The sequence below is a fragment of the Pygocentrus nattereri genome, chromosome 22, assembly GCF_015220715.1.
Source record: "Pygocentrus nattereri isolate fPygNat1 chromosome 22, fPygNat1.pri, whole genome shotgun sequence".
Lineage (NCBI taxonomy): Eukaryota > Metazoa > Chordata > Actinopteri > Characiformes > Serrasalmidae > Pygocentrus > Pygocentrus nattereri.
Genome location: NC_051232.1, coordinates 24,980,199 through 24,997,617, shown reverse-complemented (window position 1 = coordinate 24,997,617; position 17,419 = coordinate 24,980,199). Strand labels below are relative to the sequence as shown.

At 40.9% G+C, this 17,419-nt stretch overlaps 1 protein-coding gene across 1 annotated transcript in view; it reads right to left on the bottom strand.

The window, feature by feature from the left end:
* The window catches only part of LOC108427427 (phospholipid-transporting ATPase ABCA1), a 246,921-nt gene that overhangs the window by 228,928 nt on the left and 574 nt on the right, over positions 1-17,419 (bottom strand). The window contains exon 2 of the mRNA XM_037532939.1: positions 5,869-5,983. Coding sequence (XP_037388836.1) covers positions 5,869-5,934 — 66 coding nt within the window. The 5' untranslated portion in view covers positions 5,935-5,983. The remainder of the gene's footprint in view (positions 1-5,868; positions 5,984-17,419) is intronic.

Here is a 17,419-nt window from a genome sequence, read left to right as displayed (position 1 = left end):
CAACCACTTAACAAAACCATAGCAACTACAAATGACAGCGAAAGTATCACCAACTTCCACAATGCCCTAACATCCACCTCCACAATTACAGCAACTAACACCCTTGGCATCACCTAGAATAACATTTGAACCACTTAGCAGCCACCTAGGATACAGCAACCACCAAGCAACTATTTTGCAACAACCTAAAACAACTTTTTAGCCACAGTCTAGCAACCACTTGAAACACCTAATAACACCCTAGAAACCATCTTGGATACCTTAGCAAACACCTAGTGACACCCTAACAGTACAAGGGAATTGCTTAAGCTGCTCAATCACTGTATTTTCTTCAGGAAATGCACTTTCTATTTTAATTTGACCATCTACATGCAACAACTGGTATCATGCTGACATAGACATGGAGAGAAGACATTCATCTAACAGCTTAGTCAGTGACCACACATACAGACACCACACTCACACACCTCACCTGACGACTGCTGCCAACACCAGTAAGCTTTAACGGCGCAACCTGCTGCGGCCTACTGTACATCATTAGGCTTACATTAGCCAGGCGAGAGACAGAGACAGGTGAGCGGCTAATACAAGATGGCTAACACACAGACAGAGAGAGAGAGACAGAGAGAGAGAGAGAGCAGAGTAATGACAGAGCTCCAGGGAATCTGCTCTGCTAAACACGCTAAAGTGCTAATCAGCTTTAATATGGCCTCAAACCCGAATCATTAAAGATACATGCATCCAAATGGTGCCTCTGGCAAATGCACTTTACAACACAGCTCTGAGAGCAATGGGGAAAAGAGTGAGGCTGAACTTTCACCAGAGGACGCACAGTCTGTGCACCGGGCTGTCCTTCTCTTACTCAGCTCACGCTGAAGAGCACATTAAGAACACAAACCAGCCCTGCTCCCTGTAGAGGCCCAGCTTTGAGACCTGCCCTGAACAAGCAGGGAATCTCCAGAGTTCACATTCAGACCTTCTGTTCTCATCACACATAAAGCCCAATGATACAGAAAAACAATCACCAAATACAAACAAGGCTGTATAAACCCTTTGGGGTCCACCAACCCACTCACCACACAATACAGTGTAGAAACCTTTCCTGAATCTGTAGGGTCGCTCCTTCCATTCCATCTCATCATGAGATCGTACTTGATCCAAATCCAGAGTTATGAGGCTGTGAAGAGGTCCTGAGATATACGTCATCTGCTTCTCAGCATGTGACCAACATACACTCAGGAAATCACTAAGGACTGACCCCATCACGTTGGAAAGAGTTCATTCTTCATTCAGTCGACTTTGAAGACGTGTGTGACACCTGATTCAGCTCATACGTTCATTAGCAAAGCCTTCATGAACTGAATTCAGAGCGTTAGATGAGGGTAAACACTAATCTCCGCAGCACTTTGGCCTGGAAGGTCACCAGTTTGACATGCCTGTCTTAGAATTAGACTAAAACTGGTTTTGTTGCTGCGCCCTTAATACTAATACAGTGTGAAAAGTGAGACCACACTGAAAACCAGGTGGGTTTTTTTTCCCCCGTACACACTTGGAAAGAAACAACAAAGTTTTTGAAAACTTTAAGAAAAGTTATGACTCTTAAAATGAAGAATTCTTCAACAAATCAAACAGAAGCAAACGTGAAACTGATCGCGTTGAGGCCGTCATATGAAAAGGTCTTTTTTTTTTTCTTTCAATGAAGCACGTGTTCAGATGACTCTCAGGTGGACCAAATCTACTGATCAGAGGCTTCGGCACAAACGTATGGAGCCACCGCTCGAGCACACTAAAGGAAGATACACCGCTAAATACTAGGATATTCTGAAATTCTACTCTTCTCACAAAGTGTTATGCTCACATCATTTGTAATGTGAACTTTTCATTTGAATGAATGCGTTCTCACTAGTGGTCTTGGACTTTTGGACCCCACTAAATGACGGAATGGGTGAAGCTAAACTCCTGTGCACATATTTGTTATTGTGCTGAGGAATGAGCTGTTTCTTTATAAGCACAATAAGCAGGTGTTAAGAGGCCCTGATCCACCAAGGGGCTCTATAAGTGAGTAGAATTTATTTACTTTACTTATTTATTTATTTATCCGCAATTTCCTAGATGGACTTTACCCCATACACACACACACACACACACACACACACATTTTCTAAACCGCTTCTCCCTCAGGGGGGTGCTGGAGCCTATCCCAGGTGTTTTTTTTAACCTAGCATTTATTCAACTTTCATCCCCCTAAATTAATGACATTCATATTTGTTCATTCTTGTGTACAAACTAGGATTCCAGTATCCCACTCTCAAGTTCAGGAGAGGCCCTGGTCCTCCACACAGTGTGCTGTTTGTGAACATGTATTTTTACATGCTGTGAAGCTGAAGAAACAGCTGGAGCAGTGTGCTTGGTAACAGCCGTGAGAAGAGCATGAACAAGTTGCATGCAGTGCAAAGAAAGATGCGCTGATGTTTAACAGTGCATGCTGATAGACTGAATGAAGCGAATGAGTGTTAATTTAGGGCTAATTCCAGCTCGTTTGATTGAACTTTAACACTGTAGGAGTTTGTTCAACATGATTATGCAGAAGAGCACTGAGGAGTCTTAAAGGGGCTGTTTCTGTTTCTGAAGGTGATAATATTCCTCCTACACCGAAGACAGAAATCATCTGTTTTCTCTCTCTCTCTCTCTCTCTCTCTACATTTTCTTTCTCTCTCTATCTCTCTCATACACTTTCTTTCTCTCTCTCTCTTTCATACACTTTCTTCCTCTCTCTCACATACGCTTTCCCTCTCTCTCTCTCTCTCTCTATCTCTCTCTCTCATACACTTTCTTTCTCTCTCCATCTCTCTTTCATACACTTTCTCTCTCTCTCTGTCTCTCCCTCATATACTTTCTCTCTCTCTCTCTCTCTCTCGCTCTCTCTCTGTCTCACATACACTTTCCCTCTCTCTCTCTCTCTCTCTCTCTATCTCTCTCTCTCACATACACTTTTTTTCTCTCTCCATCTCTCTTTCATACACACTTTCTTTCTCTCTCCATCTCTTTCATACACTTACTTTCTCTCTCTCTCTCTCATACACTTTCTTCCTCTCTCCATCTCTCTTTCATACACACTTTCTTTCTCTCTCCATCTCTTTCATACACTTACTTTCTCTCTCTCTCTCTCTTTCATACACTTACTTTCTCTCTCTCTCTCTTTCATACACTTACTTTCTCTCTCTCTCTCTTTCATACACTTTCTTCCTCTCTCTCTCTCTTTCATACACTTTCTTCCTCTCTCTCACATACACTTTACCTCTCTCTCTCTCTCTCTCTCTCTCTCTCACATACACTTTCTCTCTCCATCTCTCTTTCATACACACTTTCTTTCTCTCTCTCTCTCTTTCATACAGTTTCTTCCTCTCCCTCTCATATACTTTTTTCCTCTCTCCCTCTCATATACTTTTTTCCTCTCTCTCTCACATACACTTTCTCTCTCCATCTCTCTTTCATACACACTTTCTTTCTCTCTCTCTCTCTTTCATACAGTTTCTTCCTCTCCCTCTCATATACTTTCTCTCTCTCTCTCTCTCATATACTTTCTCTCTCTCTCTCTCTCTCTCTCTCTCTCTCGCATACACTTTCTCTCTCTCTCTCTCTCTCTCACATACACTTTCTCTCTCTCTCTCTCATATACTTTCTCTCTCTCTCTCTCTCTCTCTCTCTCTCTCTCTCTCTCTCTCTCTCGCATACACTTTCTCTCTCTCTCTCTCTCACATACACTTTCTCTCTCTCTCTCTCGCATACACTTTCTCTCTCTCTCTCTCTCACATACACTTTCTCTCTCTCTCTCTCTCATATACTTTTTCTCTCTCTCTCTCTCTCTCTCTCTCTCACACACTTTCTCTCTCTCTCTCTCACACACATACACTTTCTCTCTCTCTCTCATATACTTTTTCTCTCTCTCTCTCTCATACACTTTCTCTCTCTCTCTCTCTCTCTGACATACACTTTCTCTCTCTCTCTCTCTCATATACTTTTTCTCTCTCTCTCTCTCTCTCTCTCACATACACTTTCTCTCTCTCTCTCTCTCTCTCTCTCTCTCTCTCTCTCTCTCATATACTTTTTCTCTCTCTCTCTCTCTCTCTCTCTCTTACACTTTCTGTGACAGGGGAAATTAATCCTTCAATAGAAAGGACACTGTGCTGCAATGGGCTGACAACTTTAGGAAATCTAGTGGACTTCGCAGGCCCTGAACTCAAGGATGTGGACTCAGTAGCTGCACGCCTAAAGACCAGATCCACCCGGTTTGTGGCACAGCTACTGAGCAAATGGAACGCAGCACTGACAGAAGAAGAGCATGTCATGCTTCAACCACACTGTGGACAAAACTAATGATGATGATGATGTGTTGTTTCCACAGCTGAGCCTCACACCTGACCTTGGTCAGTGTGAGGGCCAGCTATTGCAGGCATTTGATGTTGGTGGCATGGATTTAGGTCAAACAACTGGGAAACGGTTTTATAAAGCTTATGTAATGGTTTTAAACAAAACTAAGCTGAATGTGAGAGTTGGTGCACCTTGGAGGCCCAAGCTTGCCATAGGAGTTGATGTTAAACCGTCATGGAGAGCTTTTTATTAAACACCGTTAACAAAGAGCTATGGTGACCTGCAGTGGAAAGTTCTGCGTGGCATCATGGCTGTGAATGCTTTTATTTCTATTTGAAATCCAGATATACGCCAGGAGTGTCTGCACTGTGGTGAGAGGGAAACTGTCTTTCATTGTTTTATGGAGTGTCCCAGACTAACCTCCCTGTTCTGTGTTTCAGAATCTGTTTTCAGTTGTTTTAGTTCAGCTTTTACAAAATCTATTTTTATTTTGGGTTTTAAGAACACTCAGAAGCGTAGAGCGCAATGTCAACTGCTGAATTTTATACTTGGGAATGTGAAAATAGCAATCTGGGTGAGCAGGAAGAGCATTGTTGAGGGGCTCAGGGACACGGACCCTGTGTCTGTGAAAACCTGAACACTCATTGATTTTACATTCTACTCAAAAAAAGACCTGGGCAGCTTTGAGGAGATCTGGCCTGTATGAATAGTCTGTGCTCTGTGAATGATGGCGAGCTTCACTTTGGGGAGTTTTTGGGAACCGTGCTTTGTCAGACCTCACTGTGCAGTGCAGTGTCCCTTAGTGTGTGTGTTTTTGTTTCCCCCCATTTCTTATCATTTTGTTATCATCATGATTGACTATGTGAATTAATAATAAAGGGTTTGGAAATTCAAAAACTCTCATACACTTTCTCTCTCTCTCTCTCTCTTTCTCTCTCTCACACATTTTCTCATACACTTTCTCTCATCCATTTTCTTTCTCTCAAACACTTTCTCTTTCTCTTATTCTTTTGGCTATCTTCTTGTCATCTGTCTCTCTTTCTGCCTCTGTCTTTCTTTCAGTCATTCTCTTTCTTTTGTTTTTGTTCTTCTGTTCTTTTTCTTTCCCTTTCTTCACTCTCTCTCTCCGATTTTCTCACCAGCTCTTTTACTATGACTCACTCTTTTTCTTTCTTTCCCTCCCTCTCAACCATCTAACTCTCTCCTTTTACTGATTCTTTCTTCTTCCCCTCTCTGTCAGTGTCTCTCTTTGCATCTCTCTCTCTTCTCTTAATTCTCTCCTATTTTTATTTCTTTCTAATTCTCTTTCTCCTCTATTTATGTCTCTATTTTTCTCTCTCGTTCTCCTTCTCTCTCTTTCTCTCAGCAGGTGTTTCAGATCAGAGAAGCTACCTCACTCATTATAAGGCTCCTCAGTTCTCAGTGCTGCGCTTGCTGCTGTTGTTTTGGGGGGCTGTGACTGGTGTTTGGTGATTGGATGTGTACATGCGCGTGTACCTTCTGTCTCCTGCGCAGAGTGAAGTTCTTCCACAGCAGAAGCCTGAGCTGCGTCAGAAGACCCATTATGTACAGCGCTGGGGTGTCACTATGGCAACAGCAACTCGCTTTACGCCTGCGAAGTGAGAGAAGGATGGAGTGATAAAGCAGAGAGGAGTGGAGGGTCAGCATACTGGGCAGTCATACGCACATCACCAAATGTGGTCAACCACTTTGACCATTCATCATCCCTGACCACTCATTTCACTTGCTGCCCACAGCTTCAGCCCCTCTTGGTCACTATAGTGCTAATTAACAACATAAAGCTGTAATTATTTTATCCAAGACTCACCTAGAGTCATTTCATGCATCTATCTTCAACAATATTGTTTTTATACGATATATGAAAACGTAAAAATTGATTCCAAGCTTCTGAATGGTAGCAAGCACAAAGCTCTTAAAGGTGCACACTTGTTTTTTGCTTTTATTTATCATCATTTACTCAAGAACATTTCCGTGGAGAACCATTAAATGAGATGCACGAGTGCAAAGAACCTTTTTTAACCCCTTAAATGGCCAGGGCCCAAGTTTATTACAAACTTCTGTAACCTAAAAACAGCTCAACCTGTTTACACTGAGGTCCCTGTAGTAACTGAAAAATAAGCCTTAGTATGTAATAAGCCTGGGATTTTAATGGCTTAAAGTATCAACTTTCATGTAACATAAAGGTTCTAGATAGAACCATTAAACTGGTACAGAAGCCCAAATTGGTTGTGCCACAGCATCACTCAAAGAAGCCTGTGTGCCCACAAATATACTCACACACACACACACATTTTCTAACCACTTATCCTTCTGGGTCGCAAGGGGAGCTGGAGCCTATCCCAGTGGGCATTGGGTGGAAGGCAGGAAACACCCTGGACAGGCCACCAGTCCATCGCAGGGTGGATATACATATATATTCACTCACACATTCACACCTGGGGCAATTTAACATGTCCAACTAGCCCGACTGCACGTCTGTGGGCTGTTGGAAGAAAACCGGAGCACCCAGAGGAAACCCACGCAGACACGGAAGAACATGCAAACTCTACACAGAAAGGACCCTGGTAGTCTGGCTGGGAATCAAACCCAGCCCCCTCCTAAGCTGCAACGTCTCATCTGACACATTAAGAGACTTCATCTGTGAGTGTGAATGTCTGCATTGTTCATAGTAAAAAGGATCAGCATGCGGAATTAGAGTTATCTGTGCACTATTGTGTGTCCTATTGCTGTACAAAGGGACTTCAGCACAAAGTGTGTGTAATAAAGTGTGTAATAAAACTTTGGGCCTGCTGGTGGGCCCTGGCCGTTTAAAGGGTTAACCTGAATTACAGTTTTTTACTTTCACCAAGAAGCATTTTTAAGTATTCATACTCCTCTCTGCTGAAACATGCAGCTCAGCACAACAGCTCATTTTATATGCTAAATGCTCTACAGCTACTCAAACACAGTAGAAACATTGGCTTTGGACAGGGGGCAGTCGTGGGGTGGAGGTTAGGGAATCAGCCCTTGACCGGAAGGTTGCCAGTTCGATCCCCTTGACTGAAGTACCCTTGAGCAAAACACCTAACCCCCAATTGCTCCCCGGGCGCTGTGGATAGGGCTGCCCACTGCTCCGGGCAAGTGTGCTCACTGCCCCCTAGAGTGTGTGTTCACTGCTGCATGTATGTGGGTGTTTCACTGCACGGATGGGTTAAATGCAGAGGTCTAATTTCACAGTATGCAAACTCAGTGACAAATGGTTATAAAGCCTAATTCTATTCCCAGCGTCAGCACACTTCGCTGTGCATGCAGACTCTCATTCCCTGCCAGTTTAATTGGTTTGTTCACTGGTGCAGCAGCATGTACGCACCTTATGTCATCTGGTATCAGCTGGTACAGGATGTTGGTATCAATACTCCATACCAGTATCTCTCTTGATGCATTCCTATCCCTTTTTCACACTCCAGTCAAATCCTGAAGACTTAAATCATGTCCCACCATTACTGCAGCCTGTTTCACTCAGAATTACGCCACATTAAGAAGACAAATGCAATCTGATTTCCAATTCACATTGAGGCAAACAGGTCATTTACTTATGTAACACTTTTTCACAGTGTATAATGAGAGGAAAGACAATAAAGCTTGGCTCAATTTGACCAGATAAATGGTATTATCAATAAAACCATGATGGTTTTCAACAAGAATGCATCTCTGAAAGCTATGTTGAGCATTTCTTGCCCAGGTTCTGGATGCTTTTGCAATAGTCGAATGAATAATGCTCAATTAACAAAGTACGATGTCTAATGGAGGCACCATAAGCATCAGTAAAATGGTCCTATGTATCTGGCTGTATTGGCATTTGGCTCTGTTTACTCTCCATTTGTAACAGTGGATGTAATCAGATGGTACACATCTTTGATTGGATTGTTCCAGAGTCAGACACTTGTGTCATTTACCTCACGTCATCATTATCCGCTCACTAATGACACTGCCCGGCTAATCCCCCTCTACAGACAGAGTGTGCGCCTCAGCAAGAGACAATGCGAGTGAGAGTGTGTGCACGGCTAAGGGCTGAATCATTCTTGCTGCGGGCAAAACTGCTCAGTAATGGCAGGTTTTTCATTTGATATGCTCCCATATCCTGCGTGTGTTTGCATTATTTACAGCTCCAGCACCCAAGTGTGCTCAGGTGAAGACTCGGCCAGGTGTTTGGAGACTCTACAGTGGTGGTCTGCTCTCAGCAAGGCTCTAAACCTGCTCCAACTTCTGAAAAGTACACCACAGTTCAGGTAATAATAACATCATTATTAGCAGCAGAGCTCAGAAACTCAACAAGAAATCAGTTCGCCCTGTGTTGACGCTTCCTTTTTAGACTACTCTATACAGAGCATGGTGAAGGAAATGTAGGAGACCACCCTTCACTTTCTGAAGTTCTGCAGGGATATTTGTCAGCTCCTCCAAAGCTCGGTCTTGCTTGTGTTTTCTGCTTTGCACAATTCAGAAGTAACAATCTTTTTTAACACTGCATTTTCCAAAACTCCTGACTTTCACTCATAACTTTCCCCCTTTTCTGAAATGTAGCATTCAAAGGACGCTCCTATTAATTTATTGTGTCATTACACCTACAATTAATAAGTCACACCTGGATGTTCATTAGGTAAGGGCTTAATTACCTGTTGTTGGTTGCTATTGGTTCCAGCTCAATGGGAATGGGCCAACGTCCCACAACTGAGCATGTGCTATCAACTGGGAATAATCTAGTCTTACTATTCTAAACACATCTAGCATGCCGAAGTGAATGCACGCCAGCATCCGTCACTAGGCTACTGGATCCTCTCAGTGCTTCAGGCTCACAAATATGAAATTATAATTCTCATCCTATCCTGAGGCGCTCAAATAAACTTCAATGAGAATTTACTGTCATTAGCCTAGCAACCATTGGAAAACTAATTTGTCCTCAATTAGATGACAAAATCATCTTAATGAGGAGCTAGAAATGGCATGGAGGAAAAAAAACAGCAATTAACAGCAAATTAGCCAAGGCTTTTTTCCCTTTAATATTCACTAACTTTACAAAAGTCGGCAGCTTTTTGCTTGTTTATTCCAGCGGGGGGAAAAAAACAACAATAAAAACGTTGGTTTCACATTCATTAAATTCTGCTCAATCTGTCTGCTGTCATATTTTTATTACCTGATGTTTTATCCACCCTTACATGCTGATATACTGTGTTTCCAGTCATACCCAGACAGACCTCCTATTACCCTTAAACCACAGATAAGAACTCAAGTCAGTAACTCAGACTTGAGCTCTTGAGTGTGCACACTGACTGACACGCTACCGACTTGGACTCGTCCCTAAATGACTCGGTTTTAGATTAGATGACCCTTATTAGTCCCACAGCGGGGAAATTTCACCTCCGCATTTAACCCATCCGTGAAATGAAACACCACATACACTCTAGTGAGCACACACACACTAGGGGGCAGTGAGCATCGTTGCCGAGAGCGGTCGGCAGCCCAATCTGCAGTGCCGGGGAGCAGTTGAGTGTTAGGTGTCTTGCTCAAGGACACCTCAGTCATGCGCTGTTGGCTCTGGGGATCGAACCGGCGACCTTCCGGTCATGAGGCTGGTTCCCTAACCTCCAGCCCATAAAGTCTGAGACTTATGACTCATTAAATGATGAGAATAAAAAGAACACATGTACAAAACTTATCAAATGACCTTATTGTGGTAAATAAGTGTAGGAGCATCAGGTTCGATGTTGTTGAAGTGATGAACATTTCATTCTAGAAAACCTTGGTTAGATGGACAAAACAAAGCACTACATGCTGTAATGCTGAGTTTAAAGGGACAACTAGAAACTGTTGACTAGCACACAGAATGAGCTGCAAGTGTCCCAGCCTAAAGTAACAAGCCTAAACTAAAATTCTCAACTCAAGGCACAACTCATACCCCAAGGACTCAAGACAATCTCAGATTTACACCCCAGAGATCCTAGACTCACATTCCAGATACTCTGATATGGCTTGCATCCAGACCCCAGAAACCCGCGACACGACTCAGACTCCCACCCCACAGATATGATTCACACCCCAGATATTTGAGACTTGAGTCAGACTCACACCTCAGAATCTCAATTCAAACCCCAGAGACACAACACTCAACTTCGAATAGCACCCCAGAGACTGCTGACTCAAGTCTGATTCACCTTCTCACCACAAGCCTCACACTAACACTCAAATTCAAACCTGGATCTCAGAGACTCAATACTTGACTTGACTATAAAAACTCATGACATGACTTGACACCTTAAAGACTTGATACTTCACTTGAATCTAGACTTTCACACCAAAGGTGTGACTCAGATTCAGACGGCAGACACCGGAGATTCGACTTGGACCTGGACTGATCCTTGATTCTGTATTACAACTGTGATGTTAAAGGCTCAAATCAGGCCCCAAACACTTGAGTCTAGACTCGCACACCAGAGACCTGACTCCAACTAGGACACCAGTCGCTTGAGACCCGACTTGGACCAGAACTCTTGAGACCTGAGACTCGACTTGGACCCCAAAGACTCAAGAAGTGACTCAGATTTGCACCCTTGAGACTTAAGACTTGACTCATACTTGCTTAATTCAACTTTAGGACCCACTTAGAAACCATTATGCATGAGGTGTATACAGGACAAACACTTCCTAATTAGCAGGACGTCTGTAAAGGGTAAATGTGTTGTTGCCAATGACAGGGAAGTGTTCTTTAATTCCTGGAACTGCTCTTAAAAGAACAGAAATGTGCAGGTGTACATGATGTTCCAGGAAGCCTGTTCGGTCTTGGATACATCTAAAGAAGGAATGTGTTTTAATTGGTACGAATACACCTACGAACATTCTCTATACACACCCTCCAACACAGTCCACATCAGTTCACATCAGTTTAACTCATTCTCTCAAAGCCCTGTTTGCCCACGACTGTTCAAGAGTAAAAGCGAGCACACTTTCCAGCTGAAGCACCTGATCAAAGCTCTGAGCCGGAGCTTTCTACAAACAGTTCAAACTAACCCACTCATTTGATGCCCTGCACAATCTTGACTTTGCTATTTTTTTTAGCCTTTTGAAGATCAGGAAGAGCCAGGACAAGCAGCTAACCTTTAATGTTGGCCTTCAGAAATGACTCTATGAGTGTTACAAGCTCTCTAGAAAGGAATTGCTCTGAGGAAAGTGTCTGGGTACATTCACATCCATGGGACCATTACAATAGCAATGGTGAAATCTTTTAGAATTCATTTTATACTGAGAGATGCTTCTCCTAGCGCTGGGCAACAATGATAAATATCAGCATATTTTCCATTTATCATGATATATCTGAAGATATTTAGGTGACCATTGACCCATGAATGTCCATGCTATGATTTTTTACATATGTCAAGTGTTACTGTGTTGCTCATCTTTGAATAATGTAATACCGACATAACCTGTTTTTACATACTAAAGAATTGCATTTTGGTGATGTAATTCAATGATTATGAAGTCCTAATGTAGGTTGCCTTCCAAAACGTGGTATTGCTCAATCAATATCATGACGGGAGACCAGTATTGGTTCAAATGCAGACATAAGCTGCTCATAAATACTCAAGTGTTTTTTTTAAGGAATGTTATTCAATGCCTATGCATGAGTTCTGGTGTCAGCACTAGCTATAGGAATCAATAAAAGTTGATATCTTGTGCAAGGCTGAGATTGCCTGCTTAGGTGCTTTGAACCGGAGCCAGCTTGAGGACATGTGTGTGTGCCGGCCACTGTGTCCTGCTCTTCCACACGGCCTGGTAATTGTCTCCGGTTGCTCTAAATATTTCAGCAGGGCATCAGGCAGGACACGGCGCTCCGAAAGCAGAACACGGAGCGGGAAAAATGGCCGACACAGGAACCACACATAAAATATGCAGAGGGTCATTTCCTATTTATAAATCACATTCTGCCACGGCTCGCTCAAACACGAGCGCCACTCTAATTCCAGCATTCAATCTCCACAAGAGCATTTATTCCTCTCTCTCTCGCTCGCTCTCCATCCCTCGCCCATCTTCCTGCTCTTGGTTTTTCATTTTAGGGGTAATTAAAAGAGGATGCTGGAGATTAAGGTGTGCAAGAGTGCTTTAGAGGAAAGGTCAGAGTGCAAATTGAAGCATGTGGCAAGATCGGCCGTATTTGCATCCGCAGAGAAGACGGAAAAATAACACAGCAAGCTAAAAATGCATGAGGACCAAATACTCATCAGTGAGGTTAGAAGGGCATGCCAGTTCCATCTGTTGGTAAACAACACAGCAACAATGCCGCTTACAGCCCCAACCTACTGTCCACAATATTTTAAATGACTTATTGTATTGATATTTTTAATCGTGTTATATATGATAATGATTTATAATGTGGATACATATTATAAACTAGGTGCAGGCTAGATTTTTTATGTTATACCGGTAACTTTGCATTAAAAAACCATGTTCACTTGGAAATGCATGAAACTTTTATGAACCACCACACTGAAATGTCTTTTTAGATATTTCATTCTTTATTTTGAGCATTTTGGGAACGAGAAAAAGTATTAATAAGAAATATTTGTACATCAATTCTTGTTTGTACATCAAAATCTTATTTATCTGCCTTTGGTCATCACGTTTCAAATGCGAAGAAACCCTGAATATTATTATCATTTTATTACAGCTTCTTTTATTATACAGCTTTCTTAGTCATTACGGATTCATTGTCTGTTCATCATTCTTTACACATCTAACACCCCTTCAACTTTTGGCTTAATAATTTAAGATGTTTCACGAATGAAATGATACTGATACTAAGTCATGTATACTAAGGCGATGGACAGCTGGTCCATTAATGACAATGTTATGAAGCATCATTCCCACGTAACAGAAGTTAAGTGGAACAAGCTTTGTTAGAAACAAATACGTAAATACGTTAATATACTTTTTCCTGCATATTAAAAATGTTCATTTTTAGAGCTTCCATTTCACAACAGAATCATCTTCTACACATTCCTCAAGTGGTGGGTCTGAATGTTTGAGCAGTACTGGAAATCAGTCATGTAATAACATATTAAGGAAAACAACATTAAAAAAAGATCAAAAAGTGACTGTTTTCCAGTGAGTGTTACTATAAAACAGCAACGTGACTTGGGTTTGAAAAATAAATAAAAAGTCCTCACTTACAGATTAGTACTGTTAACCCAACAGCTTGTAGATGGGTCTAATATACAAGAATGTCTGATCTCCTCTTTAATAATGTAATATAATGACAAAAGTTACTACATAAACCCACAAGAACACATTTGTCTATGCACACTAATGCATACAGAGAGCACAAGAATCAGCCTTGATCATTAAACTACACTGACATTAAATGACATTTAATAACATTAAACTGATGGTCCCTTTTATCCTATTTCTCTGCATACTTTGTTAGCCCCCAGTTTACCCTGCTCAATAGTCAGGACCCCCACACACTGGAGAACTACAAAGTTAACAATAATGTAAGGTCTAGAATATATAAGTTTATATTTTATGTACATTCTAAAATGACAGAGCTGCACAATATTGAGAATTCTTCTTCTTCTTGTAGTAATAATAATAATTATTATTATATTATTATTATTATTAACTTGAAAATGAAATGACCATAATTAGTTGAACTATAATAAGAAGTGCATAATATTTCAGTCTACAGCACATACAGATATCATTCAAATGTTTATTATTATAAGAGCACTAGTATTATTATTAGTAGTAGTAGTAGTAGTAGTAGTAGTAGTAGTATTGTTATTATTGGTAATAATAGTACTACTACTACTAAAAATAATAATAATAATAATAATAATAATACATTTAAAACTGCTGATTAAATCTCATGGCAGATAACTTGACAAAAACTGACTAAAAATACATACATAGTTTTTTTTTATATAAAAATCCTTTATCCAAAACTTGAAATACCTCAAAATAAATTCAGGTGTGTCTTTTGTAATGTTTGATTATTAATATGACCAGTCGTTCCTACCTTTTGAAAAGTAACGTATTTATAAAACCCCAAGTGCTACACAATCCAATGGTACTTCATGCTATTTTCATATTACACCATCACAATAATTACACAATAATATACACTAATTCACTCATATAAACTGATTACAGAATAACTTTCACTAGCAAACACTGATGTTAGGAGTCATATGAGCCCTGGAGGTTACACTGGAGGTGCAGAGAAAACTTCCCGAAATCCATAACTAACATAAAAACCTTGGTACCCAGATTTCACACTGAACAGGAATGTGTGTTCTAGCTGTACCTCATTCTCCGCCTGCCCAGTGTGTGGCATTCCTGCTTCGGTTTATAATATGGGGGGGCAGAATTCTTCTGGAAGAATAGTGTGACCCAGCTTAGCGGCCTGCCACTCACTCGCTGACTCGTGTGGCTATTCCGGTTGACTTTTTCCACATTTCAAATTTCACACATTATCCGTCAATCACACAAGTGCAAAACTGGCTATTCACTTCTTGTGAAATACTAGCGCGAATGACACAGCTTGTCACCCAGTGCTCTAACAGCTCGTGTTGATGCAGTTTGTTTCTTCCTATAGTCTGATCCCACAACCTTAAAGCCTGCCCTGATATGCACAATCTTCCACCGAGCTAACGCCCTCTCCAGCTTTCGCCCCAGTTCTGTGGCTTTGAGTGGCCTGGTTGGAGTGATTGGGGCCATTATCTGTCCTGCAGATGGTAATTTACATTACTGTCTTATTCATAGATAATCCATATGAATGTCTGTGCCATATAAAGCCTCTATATAACTACCATCAGTAAATCATTGCATTTTTACAGTAACAATATTACGTGAACACCAGCCAGGTGGCCAGAGTCCATTCACTCTCTCTCTCTTTCCTTTACATATATACACAAAACCACAAACAAAATAAGAAGGGAATTGTAGACAAATCAACTTACAATGTAAAAAGTTAAGGAATAAACCACATTTATCAACTTTAGTTATCAACTGGCTTAATACATACTTTCTAGCTCCTGATCGATATCGCTATCAGTATGTGATATTAAAATAGACTTCCATTTCTTATTTTTAATTTCCACATGATTAAATAGTTGAGATCTAAACAAGGTCATTCAGAGTGGTTTGGTGTGAAATGCTCCGTTCTAGAGAATCTTATTAAGGTCAGAGTAGCTCACAGTGGTGGTGGTAGGAACCAGACGTCTGAAGAGCCTCACAGAACTCCTCACAGAAACATTGTTTTAGCATATTTTAAAGCTGTTGGGGCCTAAAACATGCTGCTTTACAATCAGTTCATGGTGGACGGGTACATGGAGGGTGTTGCGAGGCAAAATAGACCCCAAAGAAATTTCTTTCTTCATATCTACCATCATTTTACCATGAAGAACATTCCATATAAAATCTCAGAAGACGCGTGTGGGTTCACTGGTGGTTTTGGATATCTATATCTGTGTTGTAGTCATGGTGACCCCTGGTTCCCATCACCACCGCTGTAGAGAAATCAGAGTTTCTCTACACAGAACCATTTCACTGATATCAGAGACAGCGTTGAGAAAGCCTAAAGAACTCAGGACATAAGAAGTTCTCAAACATTTCTATCTGAGTGACTTAATTAAAAGCTCTAATTATTTCTTAGGATATGTTACATTATATCAAGGATGCACAATGATATTGTAATCATACTGGTATCAGCACACAACAGCTGCTTAGCATCTGTCTGATGACAGATATTAAATGTGTTAATATATAAACTCAGCAAGTAAATGTCATTGTGAGCTGAAAATGTGCAGAAGTGTGTTGCCTGTAGTGAACTCATCACTCAGCAATATCAACAAAGCATCACTCGACTGGGTCACAAACCTTTCTACTGTATTTATTAAAGATGCTGAGTTTCTGCGCTAAAATATATTTATTCATTTTCTGCATTTTTAAGCCTACAGATTCCTCTGTAACGCTAATCCATCTGACTAGGCACATAAAAATACTGGATATTAGCATCAGCCCACAATTCCCATGAGTGCATCCTTATATTTAATAGCCAAGCACAGACAACCTGAGATACACTTTACAGATGTAGAGGCTTATACAGTCAAACAGTAGTCTAAGACAATATAACCCAATAAGGATTTTTTTCTTAAGACAGCACAAGCCATTGAAATTGGTCTTAAGAGACTACTTAAGAAAGAAATTAAGAATTGGTTTTGTTTTTATGCTAAGATGTAAATAAAATGAGAAATAAAGTTAAAAACAAAGCCAAACAATAATAGGTCTGAAATGTGCTGGACATCCAAGACTTCATTCAATCCAACAGTAAAATGATCGACTGCTGCCTAGTTAACCGTGGTTTACATTGGTGTAATGCTGGTCGGGTGCTGTTATAGATGGTCACCCAGCACGGTCGTCCAAACCACAACATATCGGTGTCACCTCGCGTCTCCAAAATGACAACTTTACAGGAGAAGGAAAAGACATCCTATACTTTTAATGTAAGTCAATGGAACCAGACTTTTTTCAGAGTCAATTTGGGCTGTTTCTTTTGGTCCATTCATCATGAAATTTACACACAAGGTAAAGGAAAACAGGCATTTTTAAATCAGGCCGAAACCTGAAAAACGACAAAGATAAAGACATAAGGTTGTGTTTCAACAACACTAATATGCTGGTCTATGGCGGTTTATCTAGCAGGGAAATATCCTGCCATTTCAAAATTTTTTTACTGCTGTATATCACAGGGACGGTGGTCATTATTCTTTGAGACATTATACAACTGTATGACGTACTGTTATCTTGGAAAACAAACAGAGAAACAAACTTTGGCCCTCAAAACCATCTCCACTCCTATTTGTAGCTATGCTACATACTTTATTACATTTTTATAGATAACAGCAAGTAATATCAATGACTTTGCTTAACAACTCGCAGTTTGAGACACGTGTGTGATGATTTAAACGTGCGGGACTTAAAACGTGCGTACTTAAGCTTC